We start from the raw sequence: 23,010 nt of genomic DNA, 5'->3' as shown, positions 1-23,010 counted from the left end.
GATACTAGGTTCATAAACTTCCATGACTCCTTGCTTAGTTCAGTCGAGTCTAGTTTGTGCAGTGGACCAATATCTTTTGATTGCTATCTAAATTTTACTGTTTCATTAAACGACAGTAATATTACAAAATTCCTTGTTTTACAAATCAAAACTCACAATTACAAAATGCTTGAAGGATCTATTCCTCTCGCATTGATTTATAAAATCTATTACAAAGCTATGGTTTCTGCTTTCACTGTAAAACATAAGTTTCAGAGTAAAAGAGGAGAAACTTTGCTTTTACAAACTGATCTTACAAAATCCAACATTATAATCCCTAGATCTATCTAATGGAAGGACATAACCTCACCAGAATAATGGATCTTAGAAGGTGCAGTAGAACCAGAATCTTTAAAAATAGTTGAGCCTAATGTTCAACTAAGGCAAATAACCTAGTATGACGATGGAAGAGTCAGCCTTAGCTTTAACAGAAGCCTTAGGTTTTCATATGATTCCTCAACATCCAGTATTGTAGACATAAGAAGAGTGTCTTGTATACCTTCTGTCATTAGTTTGCCTATTACAAAATCAATTGAAATAAAAAATATTCAGCCTAGGTATTCTACCTCAGACTTACCTAGCTCTTCTAGGTTTTCTACTTCAGAAATACCTAGATCCTCTTTACAAAAAGTAGATTACTCTACAAATGTTCCACATTCAGTTTATACAAATTTACAAAATGAGTTTGTTCAGGTTGAAACCCAAACAGAGTCAGAACCTACTTCTCCTACCTTTTTAGCCATTATAGAAAATGTAAACCATGAACTTAATGTGCTTGAAAAAGAATTTGAAGTGGGCAAACAATATTTGCATGATGATTTTTATTCTCCTAAAAATCATAAAAAGCAAATGTGATTTTTCAAAAATTTCAATGATCAAAGGAAAGAAATTCAAAAGGAATATTATGACTTTATACACCAACACAAAGTTCATATTCTTTTCTTTGATTGGTTTGAGATGTATGCTAAACAACATAACATTTCATATCCATTTTCCTGTTACTGTTAAAAATAAAAGTCCTCACAAAAAGAATTCAAAACAACAGGTTTTAAAAGAACAAAATCGTCAACAAGCCTCTGAATTACAAAAGAAACCTCTTTCAAAATCAATCCCAGAATTACAAACAAAAAGTGAATTCAAAATCTCTGAATCCACTAACAATCATAAATCATTACAAAAGGAAGAACTAGTCATTCAAAATTTGAGTACTAATTCAACTTCCTCTTCAAACTCCAACCAGGAGCTTGAAGAAAATATGACTTTACAAAAAGATGAATTAGTTAAAAATTCATCCAATTTAGATTCTAAAATTGAATATGAAGAAAATGTAAAAAATGTCAACATGCTTTTAAAAAATCAAAAATTAGTCTTAGATGTTTTAAAGCATGGAGATCAGAGAAAATTACAAAACCCTCCAATCCAATGCCTCCAAAGAGAAATAAAAATTACTAAGAATGAGCTTAAACAGCTTAAAGAGAAAAAGGCACAGGACTTAAAAGCAATTCAGCTTTTGTTTTCAAAACCCCAGGAAGAATCTGAGAAAAATAAAGAAAATAGTTTGGAAACTCAAAAACCTCCAGAAGATTTTCTTTTCATCCTCAATCAGATCACCTCTAGAAAATATTTAATACAAATTACCATTGTTTTTTCAAAAGATTTCAAAATCAATACAATTGCCTTATTTGATACAGGAGCAGATTTCAACTGTATTAAAGAAGGAATTGTTCCAAAGAAATTTTATGAAAAAATCACAGAAAAACTTTCAGCGGCAAATAATTCAAAAATAGCTATTAGCTATAAGACAGAAGCCTCGATAGCTAATGATGATTTTCTTTTCAAAATCTCATTCGTAATTGTTCAAGGTATTCATCATAGTATAATCTTATGGACTCCTTTCATTAACTTGATAACTTCCTACAAGGTTAACGATAATAATATCTCCTTCAAAACTACAAAACAAACTCTTGTTTTCCCTTTCGTTACAAAACCAAAAATAAGAAATCTCAATATTATAAAAGCTTGTTCCATTTATAATAATGAGATTAATGTTTTAATAGAGGGAAAAAAGCAACACTTGTTGCATTTACAGCAAGATGTTTCTTTAACAAGAATTGAAAAACAATTACAAAATGATTTGGTGAAAAGGAAGATTTTGGATTTCAAAACCCAAATTGAAAGAGAAATTTGTTCTGATTTACCAAATGCCTTTTGGAATCAAAAACAACATATGGTAGATTTACCATATGAAAATGGTTTTGATGAAAAACAGATTGCTACGAAAGCCAGACCAATCCAGATGAATGCTGAACTAGAACAACACTGTCGTTCAGAATTTTTGGATTTAAAGAAAAAATGATTAATTACATAATCTAGATCTCCTTGGAGTTGTGCAGCTTTTTATGTAAACAAAAATTCAGAAATAGAAACAGACACTCCTAGATTAGTAATTAATTACAAACCTTTGAATAAAGCTTTGAAATGGATGAGGTATCCAATTCCAAACAAAAATGATCTTTTAAAAAAACTTCATTCTGCATTTGTATTTTCCAAATTTGATATGAAATCAGGATTTTGGCAAATACAAATTGATCCAAAAGATATATACAAAACTGCATTCACGGTTCTCTTTGGACAAAATGAGTGGAAAGTCATGCCTTTTGGCCTGAAAAATGCCCCATCAGAATTCCAGAAAATTATGAATAAAATCTTTAATCCATATTCAAAATTTTGCATAGTTTATATAGATGATGTTTTTTGTGTTCTCGGAGTCAATTGAACAACACTTCAAACACTTAAGAACATTCTTCTCTGTTACAAAACGAAATGGCCTTGCCGTTACAAAATTAAAGATTTCTCTCTTCCAAACCAGAGTTAGGTTTCTAGGCCATTACATATCCCAAGGAACCATTACTCCAATAGAAAGAAGTCTAGAATTTTCAAACAAATTTCCTGACAAAATCTTGGATAAAACCCAGCTACAGAGATTAGCCCCTAAGGTAGTCGAAACAGATGCCTCAGAGTTAGGTTATGGTGAAATTCTAAAACAGATTCAAAACGGAAAAGAACAAATAGTTCAATTCCATTCTGCACATTGGAATGATTATCAAAAGAAATACTTTACCATCAAAAAAGAGATTCTTACAATTGTCATATGCATACAAAAATTTCAAAGTGATTTATTAAATCAAAAATTTTTGCTTAGAATCGATTGCAAATCAGCTAAAGAAGTTTTGCAAAAAGATATTCAAAATCTTGCATCAAAACAGATTTTTGCACGATGGCAAGCAATTTTAAGTATTTTTTATTTTGAAATTGAATTTATAAAAGGAGATACAAATTCCATCCCAGACTTTCTAACCAGAGAATTTCTTCAAAACAGGCTAATGTTCAAAAAGAAAAATACTAAGGCTGAAGCCTCAGCTTCTACAAAACCAAACCCTACAAAACCAGCCATCTCTTCTGTAAAGCCTATACAAACTTGGGCAGACATAGCCAAAGCAACAAAAGAAGAAGAAGATCATACAAAATATATTGAATCTCAGGCTCCAGAAACTGACAGCCAGATTCAGAAATGGATAGAATCACTATCCAAATCTCCTAAAGTTCTTCAGGCCTTACAAAACATTACCCTGAAGGTAAATCTACAAAACCCATTTCCAAAACCCTTGATAAAGGAGAATCTTCCTCCCAAAAAACCCTTTCTCAAAATATTTCTCAAGAAAATGAGATTTTACAAATCGAATTCCAAAACAGTCTTTCCCAACTGAATTCTTCTCAAATAATTTTGTCCCAAACAAAATTAAAAAAGAAGTCTTCACAATGGATTACAAAACCACATTTTCAAAATGTTTTGATTATAGAGGATAAATTTTATACCAAGACGCCTCTATAGCAATTTCAAAAGCTTTCCCAAAAGGATGGCATTACAAACCATGGGATCTTACCAAGACCCAATCCTACTACCAGGCAATCCTTGAATTCACTGGCTCAGCAAAATTCAAACATTTTTACTTAAAAGAAAACCATGCTGATCCGGCTTATTCAACTTGCCACATCCAAAACGTCCTTAATCCTTCTGATTGGGGGCAAGAACTTACAAAACCAAAAATCTTCCCATTATCATTTCAAAACAGGATTGACCATTGCCAACATTTCAATTACTGGGATTACCAATAGGCATGGTACAATACCTTTCTCATACAAAATCACAAGAATAGTCATTCATGGCTGTTCTATTTCCAAAAAACATTTGATCCTTCCAAAACCCCTTCATGGTTTGCTCAGTGGTGGAAGTATTTTGGTGCACTACCTGAAATTCTTACACCAGAAATATCAGAGAGTTTAAACCTTTTCAAAACCCATTACAAACCCTCACCCAAAGAGAAAAGGTTTCCGCCTCTTCTCTTGTTTTCTTCAAAATTCTTTTTACCTTGGGTTCTCATCTGGTTTTTCGAATTTCGACCCCAAGATGGATTGAACCCTATTACCAGAAGATTCAAAGTCAAATGGTGGGACTCATTCAATGTCCCTAAAGCAATTACAAATCAAGGAATAAAAGACTAGCTTAAGGGAAAAAATCTCTTGCCACAAAATACAGTACAAAACCAGTTGTTTTTGGCCCAACGATCACATGCTATGGCGAGATTGGAGGGAGCTAAAAATAATGAAGAATATTTTGCAATAATGCAACGGTTATTGCAAAACAGAGCAAATTCCTCAACAGCTAATTCTGATTCAGAACCCACAACCGATTTGGGGGATGATGATGGAGAAGGTTGTGGTACCACCTCACAGGCACCAAATTTCTTATAAAAAGAAAAGAAAAGAAAAGAAAAGAAAAGAAAAGAAAAGAAAAGAAAAGAAAAGAAAAGACCTATAAAAGAAATTTATGGCGGCAAAATTATCCATTTTACTTTTTCATTCTACTTTTATTTTTACTCTTGTAATTTTACACTTTTACTTTTCTTTCTTACAAAAAATCTGACAGGATACTGTCCACCTGTCACTGTTTACTTTTTACTGTTCACATGTGGAGATAACAGGAAGAATTGTTCAAGTACTGTTCGAGAAATATTCACCAGACAGGAAGAACTATTCAAGACACTGTTCAAGTACTATTCACACGTGAAAAAGTAAGTGGTATACACTGTTCAAAATTCTAAAAAATTACAAACTGCCCTTGGTCACTTCTATATACGGGGGCACCTATCCAAGGCAAGATCAAGCTTCTTCATCCCAAGCCTCTTCAAGCTTTTCCCTCTTCAAGCTTCTCCCTTTCAAGCTTCTCAAGCCGAGAGAATCCGAAGTAGGTCCTGAAGGAGTTTCACCCCGAGGTGAAGAAAGGAGCAAGAAGGTTGATTCACTTCCCATCCTGCCCTACCTCTACCTCACCTATAAACCCTGTAACTTCCTTGTAGTAGATCTTAGGAAGCTCATGTGCTGAGCAACCTTTGTAAATCCTACCAGGAATTACATCTCTAAAATCTTTGTACAAATCTTACAAAATTTATAAGATTTTGAAGTAAGTTTTGTTCAATTTTTTTTACAAAATTTTAAATTTATTTTGCATGCATATGGTCGGTTTAACCGCCTATCTTGCATAAATATACGTATATATATTCATAACGGACTGGCTCTACTGCCTATTGAATATATACATGTATATTCATATTTAAATTTCAAGTTTAATTTTTATTTTGTTAAGTATATATGTTCTTAACGGATTGGCTCTGCCGCCTATAGAATATATATATTTAATCTTTAATTTACATCTTTAATTTTCATTTCTGAAGATTTCCTTTTCTTGTGCATTTTATTTATTTCTTTAATTATTTATATATTGCTTAAGATTTAGATTTTGTTTCTTCTCTATTAGCCCATCCCCCTTTCGATCCCTGTGCATCCTTGGTATCAGAGCCTGGGGGGGAAAACGTTCTATTTAAGGTTCGAATTCACATTTAAACATTTTTTAGAGGTTGGTAAGATGATCTTAAGGTGATAAGACAGCTTCTTTAGAGGTGTAAACAGGCCTGGGTTGTAAGTCCCGTCTTTGTAGCCGAGAGGGCGTGTTTAGGGCAGTGATTCCTTTAGCGATTACTTCACTTAACTCAAAAGATCAACCTAGAAAAATTCTTTAAGTGTGAATCTAATTTTTTGTAAGACAGTTTCTTCTTCAAACTCTTCTACCTCATCCTCTGAGTCGAGAAAGATAGTTAATAGTGAAGAAATAAAAATCAAAAATTTTGAAAAATGTATAGATAATTGGAAAATTCCAAAAGTACAAAAGGATCAGATCTATCAGACTACAAAACTCAATTTTTTCAAAACTGATTTCAAATCAAAACTGAAGAAAGAGATCTTCAGATTACAAAACCCATTGAGACGATTTCTCTTCTGTCTCAAAAATCCTTACAAAAACACCGTGAAAAACAATACAAATACATCCATATAGGTTTAGTCCAAGTTGGAATTAAACCACTTACAAAAGAAGGATTGAACACCTCAATCCTAGCAGTTCTTAGAGATACTAGGTTCATAAACTTCTAGGACTCCTTGCTTAGTTCAGTCGAGTCTAGTTTGTGCAGTGGACTAATATCTTTTGATTGCTATCCAAATTTTACTGTTTTGTTAAACGACAGTAATATTACAAAATCTCTTGTTTTACAAATCAAAATTCACAATTACAAAATGCTTGAAGGATCTATTCCTCTCGCACTGATTTACAAAATTCATTACAAAGCTATGGTTTCTACTTTTGCTACAAAACATAAGTTTCAAAGTAAAAGAGGAGAAACTTTGCTTTTACAAACTGATCTTACAAAATCCAACACTATAATCCCTAGATCTATCCAATGGAAGGACATAACCCTACCAGAAGAATAGACCTTAGAAGGTGCAGTAGAACCAGAATCTTCAAAAATAGTTGAGCCAAACGTTCAACTGAGGCAAATAACCCAGTATGACGATGGAAGAGTCAGCCTTAGCTTTAACAGAAGCCTTAGGTTTTTAGATAATTCCTCAACATCCAGTACTGTAGGCATAGGAAGAGTGTCTTGTATACCTTCTGTCATTAGTTTGCCTATTACAAAACTAATTGGAATACAAAATATTCAGCCTAGGTATTCTACCTCAGACTCACCTAGCTCTTCTAGTTTTTCTACTTTAGAAATACCTAGATCCACTTTACAAAATGTAGATTACTCTACAAATGTTCCACATCCAGTTTATACAAATTTACAAAACAAGTTTGTTCAGGTTGAAACCCAAACAGAGTCAGAACCTACTTCACCTACCTTTTCAGCCATTACAAAAAATGTAAACCATGAACTTAATGTGCTTAAAAAAGAATTTGAAGTAGACAAATAATATTTGCATGATGATTTTTATTCTCCTAAAAATCATAAAAAGTAAATGTGGTTTTTCAAAAATTTCAATGATCAAAGGAAAGAAATTCAAAAGGAATATTATGACTTTATACATCAACACAAAGTTCATATTCTTTTCTTTGATTGGTTTAAGATGTATGCTAAATAGTATAAAATTTCATATTCATTTTCCAAAACTCCAAAAACTTTCAAAAAAGCAAATCTAGTTCCAAAACCTTCCCAAATTTTAAAACTTAAACAACAGGAGATAGAAGATAATAAATCAGAGTTCATTGCGGCTCTAAAAGATCTTCTAAAGAAAACAGAAGAAAAACTGTCTGTTAATCCTGTTACTGTAAAAAATAAAGTTCCTGAATGAGAAATTTCAGATGGTAGAAAAATATAGTCTGAACATCCTCCTCTTAGGAAAGTAAAAATTCCCCACTTAGAATAAACAGTAGAAGCAGCCCCTTACAAAATTCCAAATGAAAATGATTCTATGAATATAAAAAAATATTGTTCTGCAGAATAATTTTACAAATGCCCATTTGCATACCATAGGTAAGCAATTACAAAAAAATGTAACAAAACCAATAGGCTACAGTTTCCCAAATTGAAACTAAGCCGGATACAAAATTGAAAAACCCAATCTTCAAACCATTCCAAGTTTCCAAAAACAGTAAAAAAGATCTACAAAACAATAGCAATTCTGAATTTATCCAAGCTTTGAGAGATATGAAGACTAGGCTAGAAGCTTCAACTTCTACTCCAGTAGTACCTGAAACACGTCAAACTTCCCAAAAGAGTGTTAATATAATTGAGGAAGATTCAGATTCAGATGTCCAAAGCCAAGAAAACCAGCCTATCCAAGCTGAAGAAATTCAGTCTTCAAAACCTTTACAAATCAATAGACTTTATTAGCCACTGGTAGCAACACCCCTCCCAATAATAGCTCCAGACCTAGGTATAGAAAATAGATCTGAAATTCTGACCCAGTCTAAATTCAATGCCTCTACTGTCTATGAATGGAACATAGATGGTATGTCTGAATACAACATCTTGAATTTGCTCCAGCAAATGACCATGGCAGCAAATGCTTACAAAACCCAAATTGGAACCCCAGACAGAGCTATTGCTGAACTCCTCATTGCAGGATTCTCAGGACAGCTCAAAGGATGGTGGGATTATCATCTCATGAACCTACAAAAATCTGATATTCTAGAATCCATACAAACTCAAGAAGATGGCATGCCAATTCTTGATGAGTTAGGCCAACCAATCCCAAATGCAGTAGCCACCTTAATCATAACAATTTCCTTACATTTCGTAGGTGACCCATCTCATCTTAAGGATAAGAATACAGAACTCATTTCAAACCTTAGATGCAAAAAACTGAGTGATTTTCAGTATTACAAAAATACTTTTCTTACTAGGGTAATGCTTACAGAAGATTCTAATTAGCCCTTTTGGAAAGAAAAATTCCTTGTTGGATTTCTGACCCTTTTAGGAGAAAAAGTTAGGAATAAAATCAAGGAAGCATTTGGAAATCAAATCCCGTATGATAAATTAACCTATGGTGAACTAGTCAGTCTCACTAAAAAAGAAGATTTAAAGATTTGTTAGGATTTGAAATTACAAAAACATCTGAAATGGGAAATGAGAAAAACTCGCTAAGAGTTAGGATCTTTCTACAAACAATTTGAAATAGGAACCAAGAATCCTACTCCAGATTGTGGAGGAAGTTGTAGCAGAAAACCTTATAAAAAATCATCCCAAAGATACAAAAACTCTCCAAAATCAGAAAAAGATTTCTATTACAAAAACTTCAAAAAGACTAGTAAAACTAGTCCTCAATCCAAAACAAAGTTCAAAATTTAACTTGCTACAAATGTGGTAACAAAGGCCACACTACAAATTTTTGCAAGTTAAATAAAAAACTTCATGAGTTGCAATTAGAAGAAGAGCTTATTAATAAGATAACTACTTTTTTAATTGAAACCGAAGGTGAGTTCAGTAATTCTGAACCCACAGAAAATGAGAATGGATTACAAATTGATGAATTAATCACAAGTTCATCATCCAGTTCTCATTCTGAACTATTTACAAAACCCAAATTGAAAATCAATATTCTTTCAAAAGATCAGAAGTTATTTTTAGAAATCCTTACACAGGTTAAAGATTCTCAACTACAAAAGGAATTTTTAGAAAAACTTTTAAAAACCTTTTGAAGAACAACCAATACAAAAACCTTCTATTCTGCCCTCTATTGCAAAAAACACATATGACCTCATGACCATATTGGGTAGAAAAAAGACTTCAAAACAATCAACTGTTTTAGTTCAAAGCCTCCAGGAAGAAATAAAAACTGTTAAGATTGAGCTTAATGAGCTTAAAGAAAAACAGGCACAGGACTCAGAAACAATTCAAAAATTACTTTTAAAACAAATCAATAAAGAACTTGAAGAAGAAGATGAAGAAAATAATTTAGAAATTCAAAATCTTGAAAAACCTACACAAGATTTTCTCTTCATTCTTAATGAGATTTCTTCAAGAAAATATTTGATTAGAATTTCGATAGTTTTTTCAAAAGATTTCAAGATTGATACAATTGCCTTATTTGATACAGGTGCATATTTAAATTGTATTAAAGAAGGCATTGTTCTAGAAAAATTCCAAGAAAAAATTACTGAAAAACTTTCATTTGCAAATAATTCCAAAATCAAGATTAATTACAAAACAGAGGCTTTAATAGCTAATTCAAATCATCTTCTAAAAACTTCATTTGTTTTAATAAAAAATATCAGTCATAGTGTCATTTTAGGGATGCTATTCATCAATTTGATTACTCCCTAAAGAGTCAACTATGATAGTATTTCTTTTAAAACAAAGAATCAAAATCTTATTTTTCCTTTTGTTTAAAAGCCCAAAACAAAGAATTTGAATATTATAAAGGCTGATTCCATTTTTAATAATCAAATAAATGTTTTGGAACAGGAAACAAGACAGTATTTACAAAAAGAGATTTCTTTAAATGAGCTTGTTTTCAAAAATCAATTTTTTGATTACTGCTTATTGCAAACTAACCCTTGTGAGTTTGCAGATGGCAGAATCATCTAACAATGGTGATTTAGTCCACTTTGGACCGATAGTCCTCTCCAAAACTCCTGCTCAAAAATTCAGAATTAATGTAGCCAGAACTACATATGTTCTCACAGAAAAGGCACCAATGTTTATTAGCCAATTTTTGGAATTTATTACAAAACAAATGGTTGGGAGTAACAGCTCTCAATGCACTTTGTATTGAGTTTGAGGAAGCTAATAAATATGTGGTTGACCTCCTTAGTAGAATTCAATATCATGAGGATCATATCATGGTAGCTCAATCATTCATTGAGTTTTTACAAAACCAAATTTTATACAAAACCATTACATCCAGAATTAGTCCATCAGATCCATTCACTTCTAACCAAAATTATCACCTTGAATTATAAAAACAGGAATTCGAAGGCCTAGGATCCCCACTGGATTCTAGTGTAAAAATTCAAAAGTGAAGGATTGAGGGCCTAGGATCCCTACTGGACTCTAGTGTAAAATTACCAATGGCCCCACTGGTCAATGTGAAAAATTATCACCACAGTGAAGTCCTTTTTGCTTCACTTTATGCTAATAGGCCCTTAGAACATTTCTAAACCCGTTGTCTTTCGAAGAAATTCAGGTAACAAGTTTTCAACGGTCTTCCTCAAGAGATCCGCGAACAGATATTACAAAATATCATCCAGTCCAGAACCAAAGAATAGCTGGATGTTCTCAAAAAGGTCTCAATTTTACAAAAAGCAATCAGCAAGGACACAATGGATGGTCATGGGAATGGGAGTACCATTCAAAACCCCGTTTTCATTGCACTCAGGAACATTCTAACCGATATCCTCTGTGCTATCCAGATTGTGAACACAGCTTAGATTTCAGCATCCCTTGCTTCAAAATAACTCAGATGTCTAGCACTCGATATCTAGATGCCAGAGAACTATTCAAATGGGGTGTGTTAGCCAGAGTCCGAGTCACAAGATCTGATTGTGAAATGACAAAGTTTTTGGGAAATATAGTCCTTCAAGAAGTCAGAAGACTATTATTACGCCAAAAACTAGTCAACATACAAATCATTTCAACACCTCAAGAAGTATTAACAAATGGAGAGCTGTAACAAGCGATCCATTACTTCTATCTAGATACAAAACTTCCTCCTCTCTATCATCTTCCGGATTAGCCATGCAATCACGAAGATCACTTTGTCCAACTCAACAAATGGTGAGTAAAGACAGTCGTCGATAACTAGCAAAAATTATGATATCCAAAGCATGCACTAGTCCATACAGGTACATATTCTCCGATATATGTCTACTATGAACATTTGCCAAGTCCAAAACCCTTTCATATTGAAACACAGTATGAAAATTACATGGTTCAATATAAAAGTTATTACGACTTACCTTCTGTCTCGTCAGAAGATGAAATGAGTGATGATGAGGAGACATGGCACAACCTACAAAACATGATGGAAGGCTGACACGAGTGGTCCCAGCTTCACTCCATTTAAAAAAAAAAAAGAAGGAAAAAGACCGGCAAAAGAAATTTATTGTGGTAAAATTATCCATTTTACTTTCTGCTTTTTATTCTTGTAATTTTGCACTTTTACTTTTCTTTCTTACAAAAAATCTAACAGGATACTGTCCACCTATCACTTTTCACTTTTACTGTTCACATGTGGAGACAACAGGAAGAACTGTTCAAGCACTGTTCGAGCACTGTTCACTCGATAGGAAGGACTATTCAAGACACTGTTTAAGTGGTGTTCACACGTGAAAAAGTAAGTGGCAGACACTGATCAAGATTCCAAAAAATTACAAAATTGCCCCTGGTCACTTTTATATAAGGGGGCACCTATCCAAGGAAAGACCAAGCTCCTTCAACTGAAGCTTATACTTAGGACTTTCCTTCAAGCTTCTCCCTCTTCAAGCTTCTCCCTTTCAAGCTTCTCAAGCCGAGAGAATCCGAAGAAGGTCCTGAAGGAGTTTCACCCCGAGGTGAAGAAAGGAGCAAGAAGGTTGATTCACTTCCCATCCTGCCCTACCTCTACCTCACCTACAAACCTATAAACCCTGTAACTTCTTTGTAGTAGATCTTAGGAAGCTCATGTGCTGAGCAACCTTTGTAAGTCCTACCCGGAATTACATCTCCAAAACCTTTGTACAAATCTTACAAAATTTATAAGATTTTGAAGTAAGTTTTCTTCAATTTCTTTTACAAAATTTTAAATTTATTTTGCATGCATATGGTCAGTTTAACCACTTATCTTGGATAAATATACGTATATATATTCATAACGGACTGGCTCTACCACCTATTGAATATATACATGTATATTCATATTTAAATTTCAAGTTTAATTTTATTTTTGATAAGTATATATATTCTTAACGGACTGGTTCTGCTGCCTATAGAATATATATATTTAATCTTTAATTTACAAATTTAATTTTCATTTCTGAAAATTTACTTTTTTTGTGCATTTTGTTTATTTCTTTAATTATTTATATATCGTTCAAGATTTAAATTTTGTTTCTTCTCTATTAGCTCATCTCCCTTTCGATCACGGTGCGTCCTTGGTGTATATATATATATATATATATATATATATATATATATATATATATATATATATATATATGTGCAATGGTTTGATCCATATTATTGACACTTAGCCTAAATGTAAGCTTAGAATCAATGCAAGTGTAATAAGGTACAAGCCTTTGCAACAAGTTTTGAAATGGACCGCAAGAACATGCACGAAGCCTTGGAGGCTAATTATACTACCTTGAGTCCCTATGACCGATTCCTAGAAAGGGAAATGGCTACTAGGCAAATTCTTATGGGAAAGGAGTTTTTGGATCTATTACAAGTTTAGAGTTTGAACCAAGAAAAATCCAGTTTTATGAAATTTCACTACATGAAAAAAGAAACTTTGAATTAGAATGTTCCATTTCTAATTTAGTTTAGAAATGGGAAAAATGTGTTTCTAATTAGCTCGTTGCTAATAAATATAAAATAGAAAATTTTTGTCGATTTTAAAGTTATAAACAAATTAGAAATGGAATACTATCAGTTTCTAATTTTAATTAGAACCATTTTCCATTTTTTTTTCATTTTTAATTTGTTTCTAATTAGAAACAAAATAGAAACAAAATATATTTCATTCTAATTCAGAAAAATAGATTTTTATTTCTAATTTGATTCAGAAATAAAAAAAAAATATGTTCCAAATTAGCTTGTTGTTAATAACTATAAAAATGAAAATTTCTATCCATTTCTAAATTAGAAATGGAATTCTATCATTTCTAGTTAAAATTAGAAATGGAATTTCTATTGCATAAAAAAGAGATTACAACTTTTTGAATTAGAAATGAATTCCTGTTCATTTTTAATCTGCTTCTAAAGTGAAACAAAATTTTGTTTCTAATCTATTTCTAATAAGAAAAAATTATTAAAAAAATATGTTTAGAAAAAGATTTTTTTTTCTATTTCTAATTAATAAAGGTGAAAATAAAGAAAATAATTTATTTTTAAATTATTTATTTTGAAGTCATTTGAAAAAGTAAATTTTGAATAAAATAATAAATTACTACTAAAAATACAATATAAATACTATTACTAATATATGAAAAATAAATATAAAAATATTAAAAACAAAAATTCTAATAAAAAATATAAATGAAAAATTATGATTAATAAATAAAGAAAATAATTTATTTTTAAATTATTTATTTTGAAGTCATTTGAAAAAGTAAATTTTGAATAAAATAATAAATTACTACTAAAAAATACAATATAAATACTATTACTAATATATGAAAAATAAATATAAAAATATTAAAAACAAAAATTCTAATAAAAATTATAAATGAAAAATTATGATTAATAAGTTATAACAAAAAATATTAAAAAATAAATTACTAAAAAAATTATTAATAAATTACTAACAAAAAATATATTATTACCAAAAACAATATAAATATATTGTGGAAAAATTAAAAATAAAAATAAATTTATAAAAAAAATTACCATAACCGTGTTATAATAATAATTACTAAAAAGTAAATTACTAATAAAAATTAAAAAGATAATAGGAGTTATGAATAAAACAAAAAAGATGAGAGAAAATAAAAAAAAAAAAGAAAATGAAAGGAAATGGAAAAGTTAGAAAAATAAGAAAAAAATGAAATGAAAGATAAGAGGAAGAAAACTGTAAAGAAAATGAAATACAATGGAAGAAAGAATGAAATGATAGAAAATGAAATGGAAAAAAATATATTAATGGAAAGGAAAAAATAAAAATAATATAAAAAGTAAAATGAAAGGAATAAGGAAGAAATGAAAGGAAATGGGAGAAATAGTGAAATGAGAAAATAAAAAATGAAATAATAAGTAAAAGAGGGAAGGAGAAGTTTTTGGATATGAAATTTAAAAATGGATTAGAAGTAGATTTCAAAATCTATTTCTAACAAAAAAAAAGACAGAATTTTTCTTTCTACAAGTTATAAATGGATTTTTTGAATATATTTTTAAATTTGAAATAGAATAAAAATAGATTTTCATATATATTTCTAAATTTTAGAAGACGATAGAATATTTTTCATCGTAAATTTTAAGGCATGTAATTTAGAAATATGTTCTAAGATCCATTTTCAAATTTAAAAACGAAATGGGGAGTCCATTTCAAATTTAAAAAAAAAAAAAGTGAACTATTTTCTCTCATAATTTTCGAGCTTTACAATTTAGAAATGAAATTAAAATCATTTCTAATTCAGAGAAATGGAATTTAGAATCCGTTGCTGATTTAGAAACAAAATTTAAAACTCTTTGCTAATTTAAAAATAAAATTTAAAATTAATTTCTAAATATTTACGTTTTTTTTTTAAATCTCTACAATTTAGAAATTAAATCAAACATGTTTCTAATTTACTAGAAACGGAAATTGTAATTAATTTTTCAATTTTAACTTTTTTTTTTAAATCTCGACAATTGAGAAACGGATTAAAAATATAATTGAATTTGTTTTTAATTAAAATTTTTTTAAAATTTTTATTTTTTTTTCAATTTCTACAATTTAGTAATTCGTTTCTATCCTATTTTTAATATGTTTCTAAATTTCGATACAAAGTTTTAGCAACAAAATTAAAAATGAAAGTTTTTCATTTCTGATATGTTTCTAAATATAATTTTTTTGACGCTAAAAATAATAAAGAATTCTTTTTCATAAACAAATTTAGTTTATATTTTATTATAAGTCTGTTTATAAATTAAATGTTTATAAACTAAAGATGGACACTTTTTATTTTTAATTTTCGTTACTATTCCAACATATCTTGTCGTGTTTTGAGCTTCCAGATTTCAAAAGGTACACTGGAGCATATGGCGAAGCACATGCAACCTATTGAAGATTCTCAAGTTTGCAAGCTCCTAAGTCCGTAATCTTGATAAGTTGAAGGGTTGTTGCACAATTAAAGTAAGAAGTATAATTTTAAAATTAAATTTAAAACTACTCTTCCAATTAAACTAAGTTCTAATTTTAAAATTTAATTTAATAAATCTCTCTTATTAAAAAAAATTGAAGCATTTTTTTTAACTATTAGCTTAATTGCATTTTTTTAGAACTAAATTTTTTATATAAAAGATAAAATAAATTAAATCACAAAGTTTAAGACTACTTGTCCAAATAAAATAGGAGTATTAACTTTAATATTTAAATAAAATTATTGTAGATAAGCTTCTATTATTAATATTATAAATTATTAAAATTTAAGTGATATTAAAATTTTAAAGTTGTAAATATATATATATATATATATATATTATAAATTTTTAATTTTAAGTACTTAAATTTTAAATCTCATATTTTAATTGTTATATTTGATTAAGTTTTACTTCATTTTATGAAATGTGAATCTAATTTCTTCCTAGAGTGAATGTATAAGTCCTCCATTTAGTGAAATACATTTAGATTTGCATTTTTTTAATGATTCAAATACTAAAATTTTGTTTGTTTAACAGAAAATATTTTACAATATTTTTTATATTTTATAGTATTTAAAGCACTTAAAAAAATTAATTAATAAAAAATATTTTTTTAATCAAAGAAAAAATTAAATATTTTTTAAAGAAAATTACTTCTTTTTTAAAAGAGTAAGTTATTTTTTATTTTTAAAATTCCAATAATCTTATTAAAATATAAAAAATATTAATACATAAATGAAATAAATAAATATTATTAATTTAATATTATAATCAAACAATGAAAAATATTTTTATATTTTTTATATGGACAAATTATTTTCTTTGATATAGACAAAAACTAAAAATATAAATAATTCATTTTAATTTCAATCCCAATAAATTTTTTTACCGAATTAAACATGACTAAGTTAAGAATTAATAATTTTATTAATATTTTAAATATTTTAAAGGATATAGATTTATTTACTTATTTTTACAAGTGGGAAGTAGAATTGTGATGTTTGCAATTCAAAGTTGGACACCCACTATTGAATATTGTCATGTCCGTCACTCTATGTCAATAGTTTTTCCCCCTTCCCAAAATTGCGTTTCGATAACAAACAATTATTTGTTTGATGTAGGTTGGATTGATTTTTTTTATTTATTAAATATTAATTGATTATTTAAATAATTATTATATTTTTAAAAATAAATTAATTATTATACTTATACAAAATTTACATTTTTCGATAATATTTCAATAATGAATGTATGAGAAAAAGAAATTGCAGAGAACAAATTAAGTGCTGCTTGACATTATTTTTAAATTTAAAAATATGTTAAATAATAAAACAATTTATAAATAAATTAATAAAAAATATTTAAAAATAATTTAGAATTAAATTTATAAGTTATAATCATTAAAATAATAAAATATCTTTTAAATTATTTTTTCAAAATATTTAAAATAATATTTTTTAAAAAACAAATAATTTTGACTCCCAACCATAATTCCAGGCCCAAACGAAAAACGGTCTAGGCACTCGTGTAATTTCAGCTTACCACTGGTTTATCTCCGATGCAGCAGACAATTTAGATGCCAATGTGGTCGGTTTTGATCAATTTTGAGTCAGACCGGCAATTTTGATTCTATATGCTTCAAGGTTCAAAGAACCCATAAATAAAAAAACTGTCCTTATACTATTGGACATTCTGTCTAATTCAATTCTAAAAATCATTAATTAATTTTAATTTAAATTTTAACCGATTTGATTTTGGTCCGATTTCAAATGCAATCGAGCCATGCACAGACAACAATTTTTTTTTTTATCAACTTAACACATACTTTTATCCAAAGTCGGTTAAAAAAAATCTCTGTATTTTATTTAAATAATAAATTATTATTATTATTTATTTTAATTTCAAGTTTCATAAACTGCCATATCTCACCCCCCAACATATCTGAAATTACATTTTTACCACAACTCGCTTTATCTTCCCGATGCGATTTCTCGCGTAAACCCAAGGAGCACTATCGTCATTTTAATCTTCCGGGCGAGACACAGAAAGAAGAAAAAGTAAGAGAAACTTCATTGAACTCCCAGTTTACCCCTACTGCCACCTAATGCGTGCATTAAGAAAGGGGCATCAACGTCTTTAAAATTTGAAATTTAAACAGTGACAGGGAAGGGCAATTTGGTCATTTGGAAATTATAAAGAGAGAGATAGAGATAGAGAGAGACATAGAGAGAGAGATAGAGATAGAGAGAGACATAGAGAGAGAGAGAGAGAGAGAGAGACAGAGTAGGGATTGTGTGAGAGAGAAAGGAGAGAGAGAGTCGTTTGTTTCCGTTTTCTTTTTTCTGTTAAATATATGTGAAACAGAGACAGAAGGCGATGGTGTCGGACCAGGAATTAGCGAAAGGGGTGGAGACTGTGCTCCGTCAATCAGAACCCAACTCCGTCACGTCCTTAGACGGCGTCGTTCAGCAACTCGAAGCGAAGCTAGGGTTAAACCTCTCACACAAGGCAGGCTTCATTCGTGACCAGATCAACCTCCTGCTCCGGGCACACCCGACCAGTGTCACAACAACCGCAACCACCATAGCTGCTACACAACAACGGCCTCCGCCGCCGCCGCTGCCACAGCCACATCCACATCCACATCCACATCCACATCCACATCCGCAACTACATACTATGCACCTTGCACAAAAAGACCATTTTGCCCTCCAACATCATCCGCAATTCCAACAATTCCCTGTTCATTTTGCCCTCCATCCCCACCAACAACACCACCACCAGGTTTTTCCGCAGGACCTCAACTTCCGCCAGCCGCAGCCGCCACCGAATGCCCCACCGCCCAAGCAGCACCAGCAGCAGCAACGGCAGAGGCAGCAATCATCGCCTCTTCCGAAAACCGAGGTCTTCTCCCAAAATGCCACCCCTGCCCCTTCGGAATTGTCCAAAGAAAGGTAATTTTTTGGTGGGTAGTTTCTCAGTTGTGGATAGGTTTTAGGGTTTAGGTGTTTACAATTTCTGGGTTAGAAGCTTTGTTTGATATTGTGTTTACGTTTGAAGTCGGGGTGTTTTTTTTTTTTTTTATAAAATATTTTTGTAAGGTATAGTTTGTCCCTTTTCCACTTCGCCAATTTGGTGTGCTTTTTTGTCGTTGGAGGGGATAATTATCGTTTTTGGGACTCACATGAAGCAATTTACTTGTTTTATGGTAACTATCAATAAATGAATTTTTCCATATCTCGGTAAAATTTGTACCTGCAACTATCAAATCTTTATTGCTAATGTTGATTTTCAGTGTTTGAGTTTACTGCTGCTTTCTACATTCCATTGTTTTCGTCTAAAGGAAGTAATTACCAATTTTCAGGTTTGTAAAGTCGTTTTGGAAAAGTTTGCGTTTTGTATTGTTGTTTTCTGGTTAACAATTTGTCTTTTGTTATAGGATATAAAATGCTAGTTCAACTAAGCCAGTCTTTGTATGAAAATACAAGTTTATATTAATATTATTACATTTTTTTTTTTTTGGGAGAAGGAATTAAAAGGCCTTAATCCATATCTTTGAGACAAGCTGCATGAATCACTCCTGAAGAGCTCTGTTGTTGCATTATTGTGGCTGTTAGATTGGAAAACTATTATGGGTGTTTTAGCTTTGTTATTTAATATTCAGTAGCATGTTATTATTTTAGTTTCAGTGAAGATTTGGTCTTGCAAATCCTTTTGGGTACCCTTCGCTGAAGATCAGTATGCATTTGCCAGGCATTATTATTTGATTTGTTTATCTATTAAATCTTTTTGCAAAAAACACTAACACTACATTTTATGGGGCCAATAAATTGATGGTGTTTCTGTTATATTTCTTATGCAGTGCTCCAGTTGGGGCCAAAAGAAGAGGTGGCCCAGGTGGGTTAAACAAAGTTTGTGGCGTTTCACCTGAACTTCAGGCCGTTGTTGGTGAGCCAGCCTTGCCAAGGACTGAGGTATGTTCATTACATGGTTTTATTTATGTAATTTTCTATGTACTCTAATGACTCCTTGACTTGATACAGATTGTGAAGCAATTGTGGGCATACATAAGGAAAAACAACCTCCAAGATCCAAGCAATAAGAGAAAGATAATTTGTGATGATGCCCTACGAGTGGTTTTTGAGACAGACTGCACTGACATGTTCAAGATGAATAAGCTGCTTGCTAAACATATCATTCCTCTTGAACCTACAAGTATGGAATGAAGCTTTTTATGCAATATGTTATTGAACTGCAGAAAGTTGATTAAGCTTAATTTTCTTCTTTTAAATGTCTGCAGAGGAGGGTGGTCAAGCTAAACGAGTGAAGGTGGATGTTGAGTCCACAACTGAAAATACTGATTCTGGTGCTTCTGTAGTGGTGATATCTGAAGCTCTTGCCAAGTTCTTGGGGACCACTGGAGGAAGCGAGATGACACAAGTAGAGGCTTCCAGGCGTGTTTGGGAGTACATAAAGGTTAACCAATTAGAGGTGTGTAGTGGATGTATGTCCTCCCCTCCAACCCCCCCACCCCCCACCCCCCACCCCCCACCCCCTCCTCCTCCTCCTCCAAGAATTTTTATATCTTCTCAATGAATTATTAATATCTAAACCTTTTGGCTATATTGATAAAAATGCATTAGCAACTAAAAGTTTTATGATACTGCTTGTATGTATTTAGGATCCACTGAATTCGATGGTGATATTATGTGATGCAAAGCTCGGAGAGCTTCTTGGATGTGAAAGCATTTCTGCAGTGGGGGTAGAAGAGATGTTAGCACGACATCATTTGTTCAAGAAGTCATGATGTTTGGCTATGCTAACTGCTAGTGGTAAGTATGATGATAATGTTCATATAAAGTGTGCATGCACACGCTCGTGTGCATTCATCTTTGTGGTCTACTCTGTGTTTTCTTTTGCCCCGCGTTTCTTTTAAATGAATATATAATATTCTACAGGTTACATTTTGTTTGGCTTGAGGGAAGTTTGGGGGAAATGAGAATATTAGAAGTGACTTTAAGTTGACTTCCTTTGTTTCAGCTCTCAAAGGACAGAAAATGAGAGAAATGGTGGGAGATTAGGACAATTATAGTATTCCCTAAAATTGGAGAAAAAAGAACAATGGAAGTTTAGATCGATATGCTTTTAAATTACAACTTCCATTTGAAAAATCTTTTCATTACTAAGGATTTAAAGAGTGTTCCCATTGTAAATGATTTCTGGGTGTTCTTGAAGGGAGCTAACAATACTATGGCATTGGTCTTACACATTTTCAGTTTAATTGTCAGAATAGCTCTCTCCTTAACTTGCATCCCCTATGCAATGCTTGTAAACTAGACTCGTTTTAACAATCTCTCGTACTACTTACTACATACTCTTTTTGGTCATTTTGATAGATTAAGGTACTTTTAGCTAAACACTTAAACTAATTAAAATTAGCTTCTAAGTAGTTTTACCAAACACTCAACTACTTAATTTTAAGTTGACTTATAGGTTGGAAAAGTACATTTCAAGTCAAAAGTTAAAAGTAGCCAAACCAAACACCCACATAGAATTGACATGCAGATTTCTATTACTGTGAATTTCATCCCTTTTATTGAGTTTTCACTGGTTTTCTTGATATTGTGATTTATTTCGTAACTTTGGTAAGTCTGTGAAGATCTTGCATGATTTTACTTTGCAAGTCTTTTCCTAGCATATTTGTCCCTCTAAGCCTGCTTGTTTTGCACCTTATGTTTCAAAATTTTCCTGTTTACTGTATATATTGATTTGTTATGTAAGTATTGAATTTAAAATACTGCAAGCATGTTTTGCACATGTATATTTATCTTCTATCTTTTTTGCTTTATGGTTCATTTTCCTATGGTGTGATGTCTCCATTAAATGAAATGATGCATTAGTTTTCCCTCTTTCTTTCAGGTGCAAGGAATGTTTTGTCAGTACCGCCCTTCTGATCTGATGGTAGAACAGATAGTTAAGAACCTTAATTTTTCCCCCTTTTCTGTTCTTTTATTTTTGTTATTGTGAATTAACATGGCTAGATGAAATGGTGATTTACTCTCTAGTTTGTTGTGATCAGGATGAAAATGTACCACGGGCCAATGGCATGGTGTATCTTTGTAGTAATGCCTTTGCCCTGGATTTTTAGGCTGTCTTGCTAATCTTTTGCTGTTTGAACTTGTCCATGCCTAACCCTTATAGTAGGTAACAGCAGTGGAATTGTAAAATCTTACTTCCTTGAATGACCCATTGGGGTATCTCATTCCATATCTAGGGCTATTGCTTCTTTAACTGCAATTTTTTCCTTCCTCACTTGGTACGTATCTGTTATGGTGACTGATTTTCCAGGAATCATTCATGAATCGTTTAATTATTATTGTACAAAATGAATTGAAGGGTTGGGTAAACAATGCTGATGAAACCCGAAGCTGACTTGTCGTCAGTTAATGTACATATGAATGAGAAGCGCATAATTGGAACTTCGACTGTAGGCTGGATACATTATTCAGTCTTGGGAAAGTTCAGTGCACTGATGGTTTTTATATTTTCGACTTAGCTTTATACTCAACTAAGTCTTTATCCCAAAAAATTTGGGGTCGGCTATATGGATTCGCTTTTTCCACTCTAAACGATTTTGTTTATAAAAAAAAGATTTAAATATTTTTTTTTTTTCATTTTATAATATAATTAAAGATTAAATTTGATTTATTTAATTATTTATAATTGAGTTGTGTAAATTATATTTATTAATTATAAAAATTAAATAATAGATTAAAATAAAAGATGTGTTTAGTTGAAAGTTAAAAAAATAAGGATTAAATGTTATTGTTGTAAGTTTTAATTACTAATGTTGTTCTTCAATGTTAACATTTTAAATTATTAAAATAGTATAAATATTAATAAGTAGAAAAGTTATAAGATAAATAGCCATTGTTAATTTTGAACTAAATGGGCTTAAAAAGTTGAGAGGAGTGGATAACTTTTCTCTACTAGTTTAGACCCTAGCTTCAAAAAGAACTAAATGAGCGCCATCAAAAAT

At 31.0% G+C, this 23,010-nt stretch overlaps 1 protein-coding gene across 1 annotated transcript; it reads left to right on the top strand.

The window, feature by feature from the left end:
- The first annotated feature begins 18,199 nt into the window (after positions 1-18,199).
- On the top strand, positions 18,200-22,244 carry LOC110642171 (uncharacterized). Its single transcript, XM_021794154.2, has 6 exons — positions 18,200-18,925; positions 19,834-19,945; positions 20,015-20,186; positions 20,272-20,462; positions 20,653-20,803; positions 21,891-22,244. The coding sequence occupies exons 1-5, from the start codon at positions 18,348-18,350 to the stop codon at positions 20,776-20,778; spliced, it is 1,179 nt and encodes a 392-aa protein (XP_021649846.2). The 5' UTR covers positions 18,200-18,347; the 3' UTR covers positions 20,779-20,803; positions 21,891-22,244.
- The last annotated feature ends 766 nt before the right edge of the window (positions 22,245-23,010 follow it).

This window comes from Hevea brasiliensis, chromosome 3 (genome assembly GCF_030052815.1).
Source record: "Hevea brasiliensis isolate MT/VB/25A 57/8 chromosome 3, ASM3005281v1, whole genome shotgun sequence".
NCBI classification, from domain to species: domain Eukaryota; kingdom Viridiplantae; phylum Streptophyta; class Magnoliopsida; order Malpighiales; family Euphorbiaceae; genus Hevea; species Hevea brasiliensis.
The sequence above is the reverse complement of the archived record's forward strand: the minus strand, read 5'-3'. Positions and strand labels throughout refer to the sequence as shown.

Coding starts and splice junctions, on each gene's coding strand:
- LOC110642171 (XM_021794154.2), top strand. CDS start 18,348: ATGGTGTCGGACCAGGAATTAGCGAAAGGGGTGGAGACTGTGCTCCGT. Junction 18,926..19,833: donor TCGGAATTGTCCAAAGAAAG/GTAATTTTTTGG, acceptor TTTCTTATGCAG/TGCTCCAGTTGGGGCCAAAA. Junction 19,946..20,014: donor CAGCCTTGCCAAGGACTGAG/GTATGTTCATTA, acceptor GACTTGATACAG/ATTGTGAAGCAATTGTGGGC.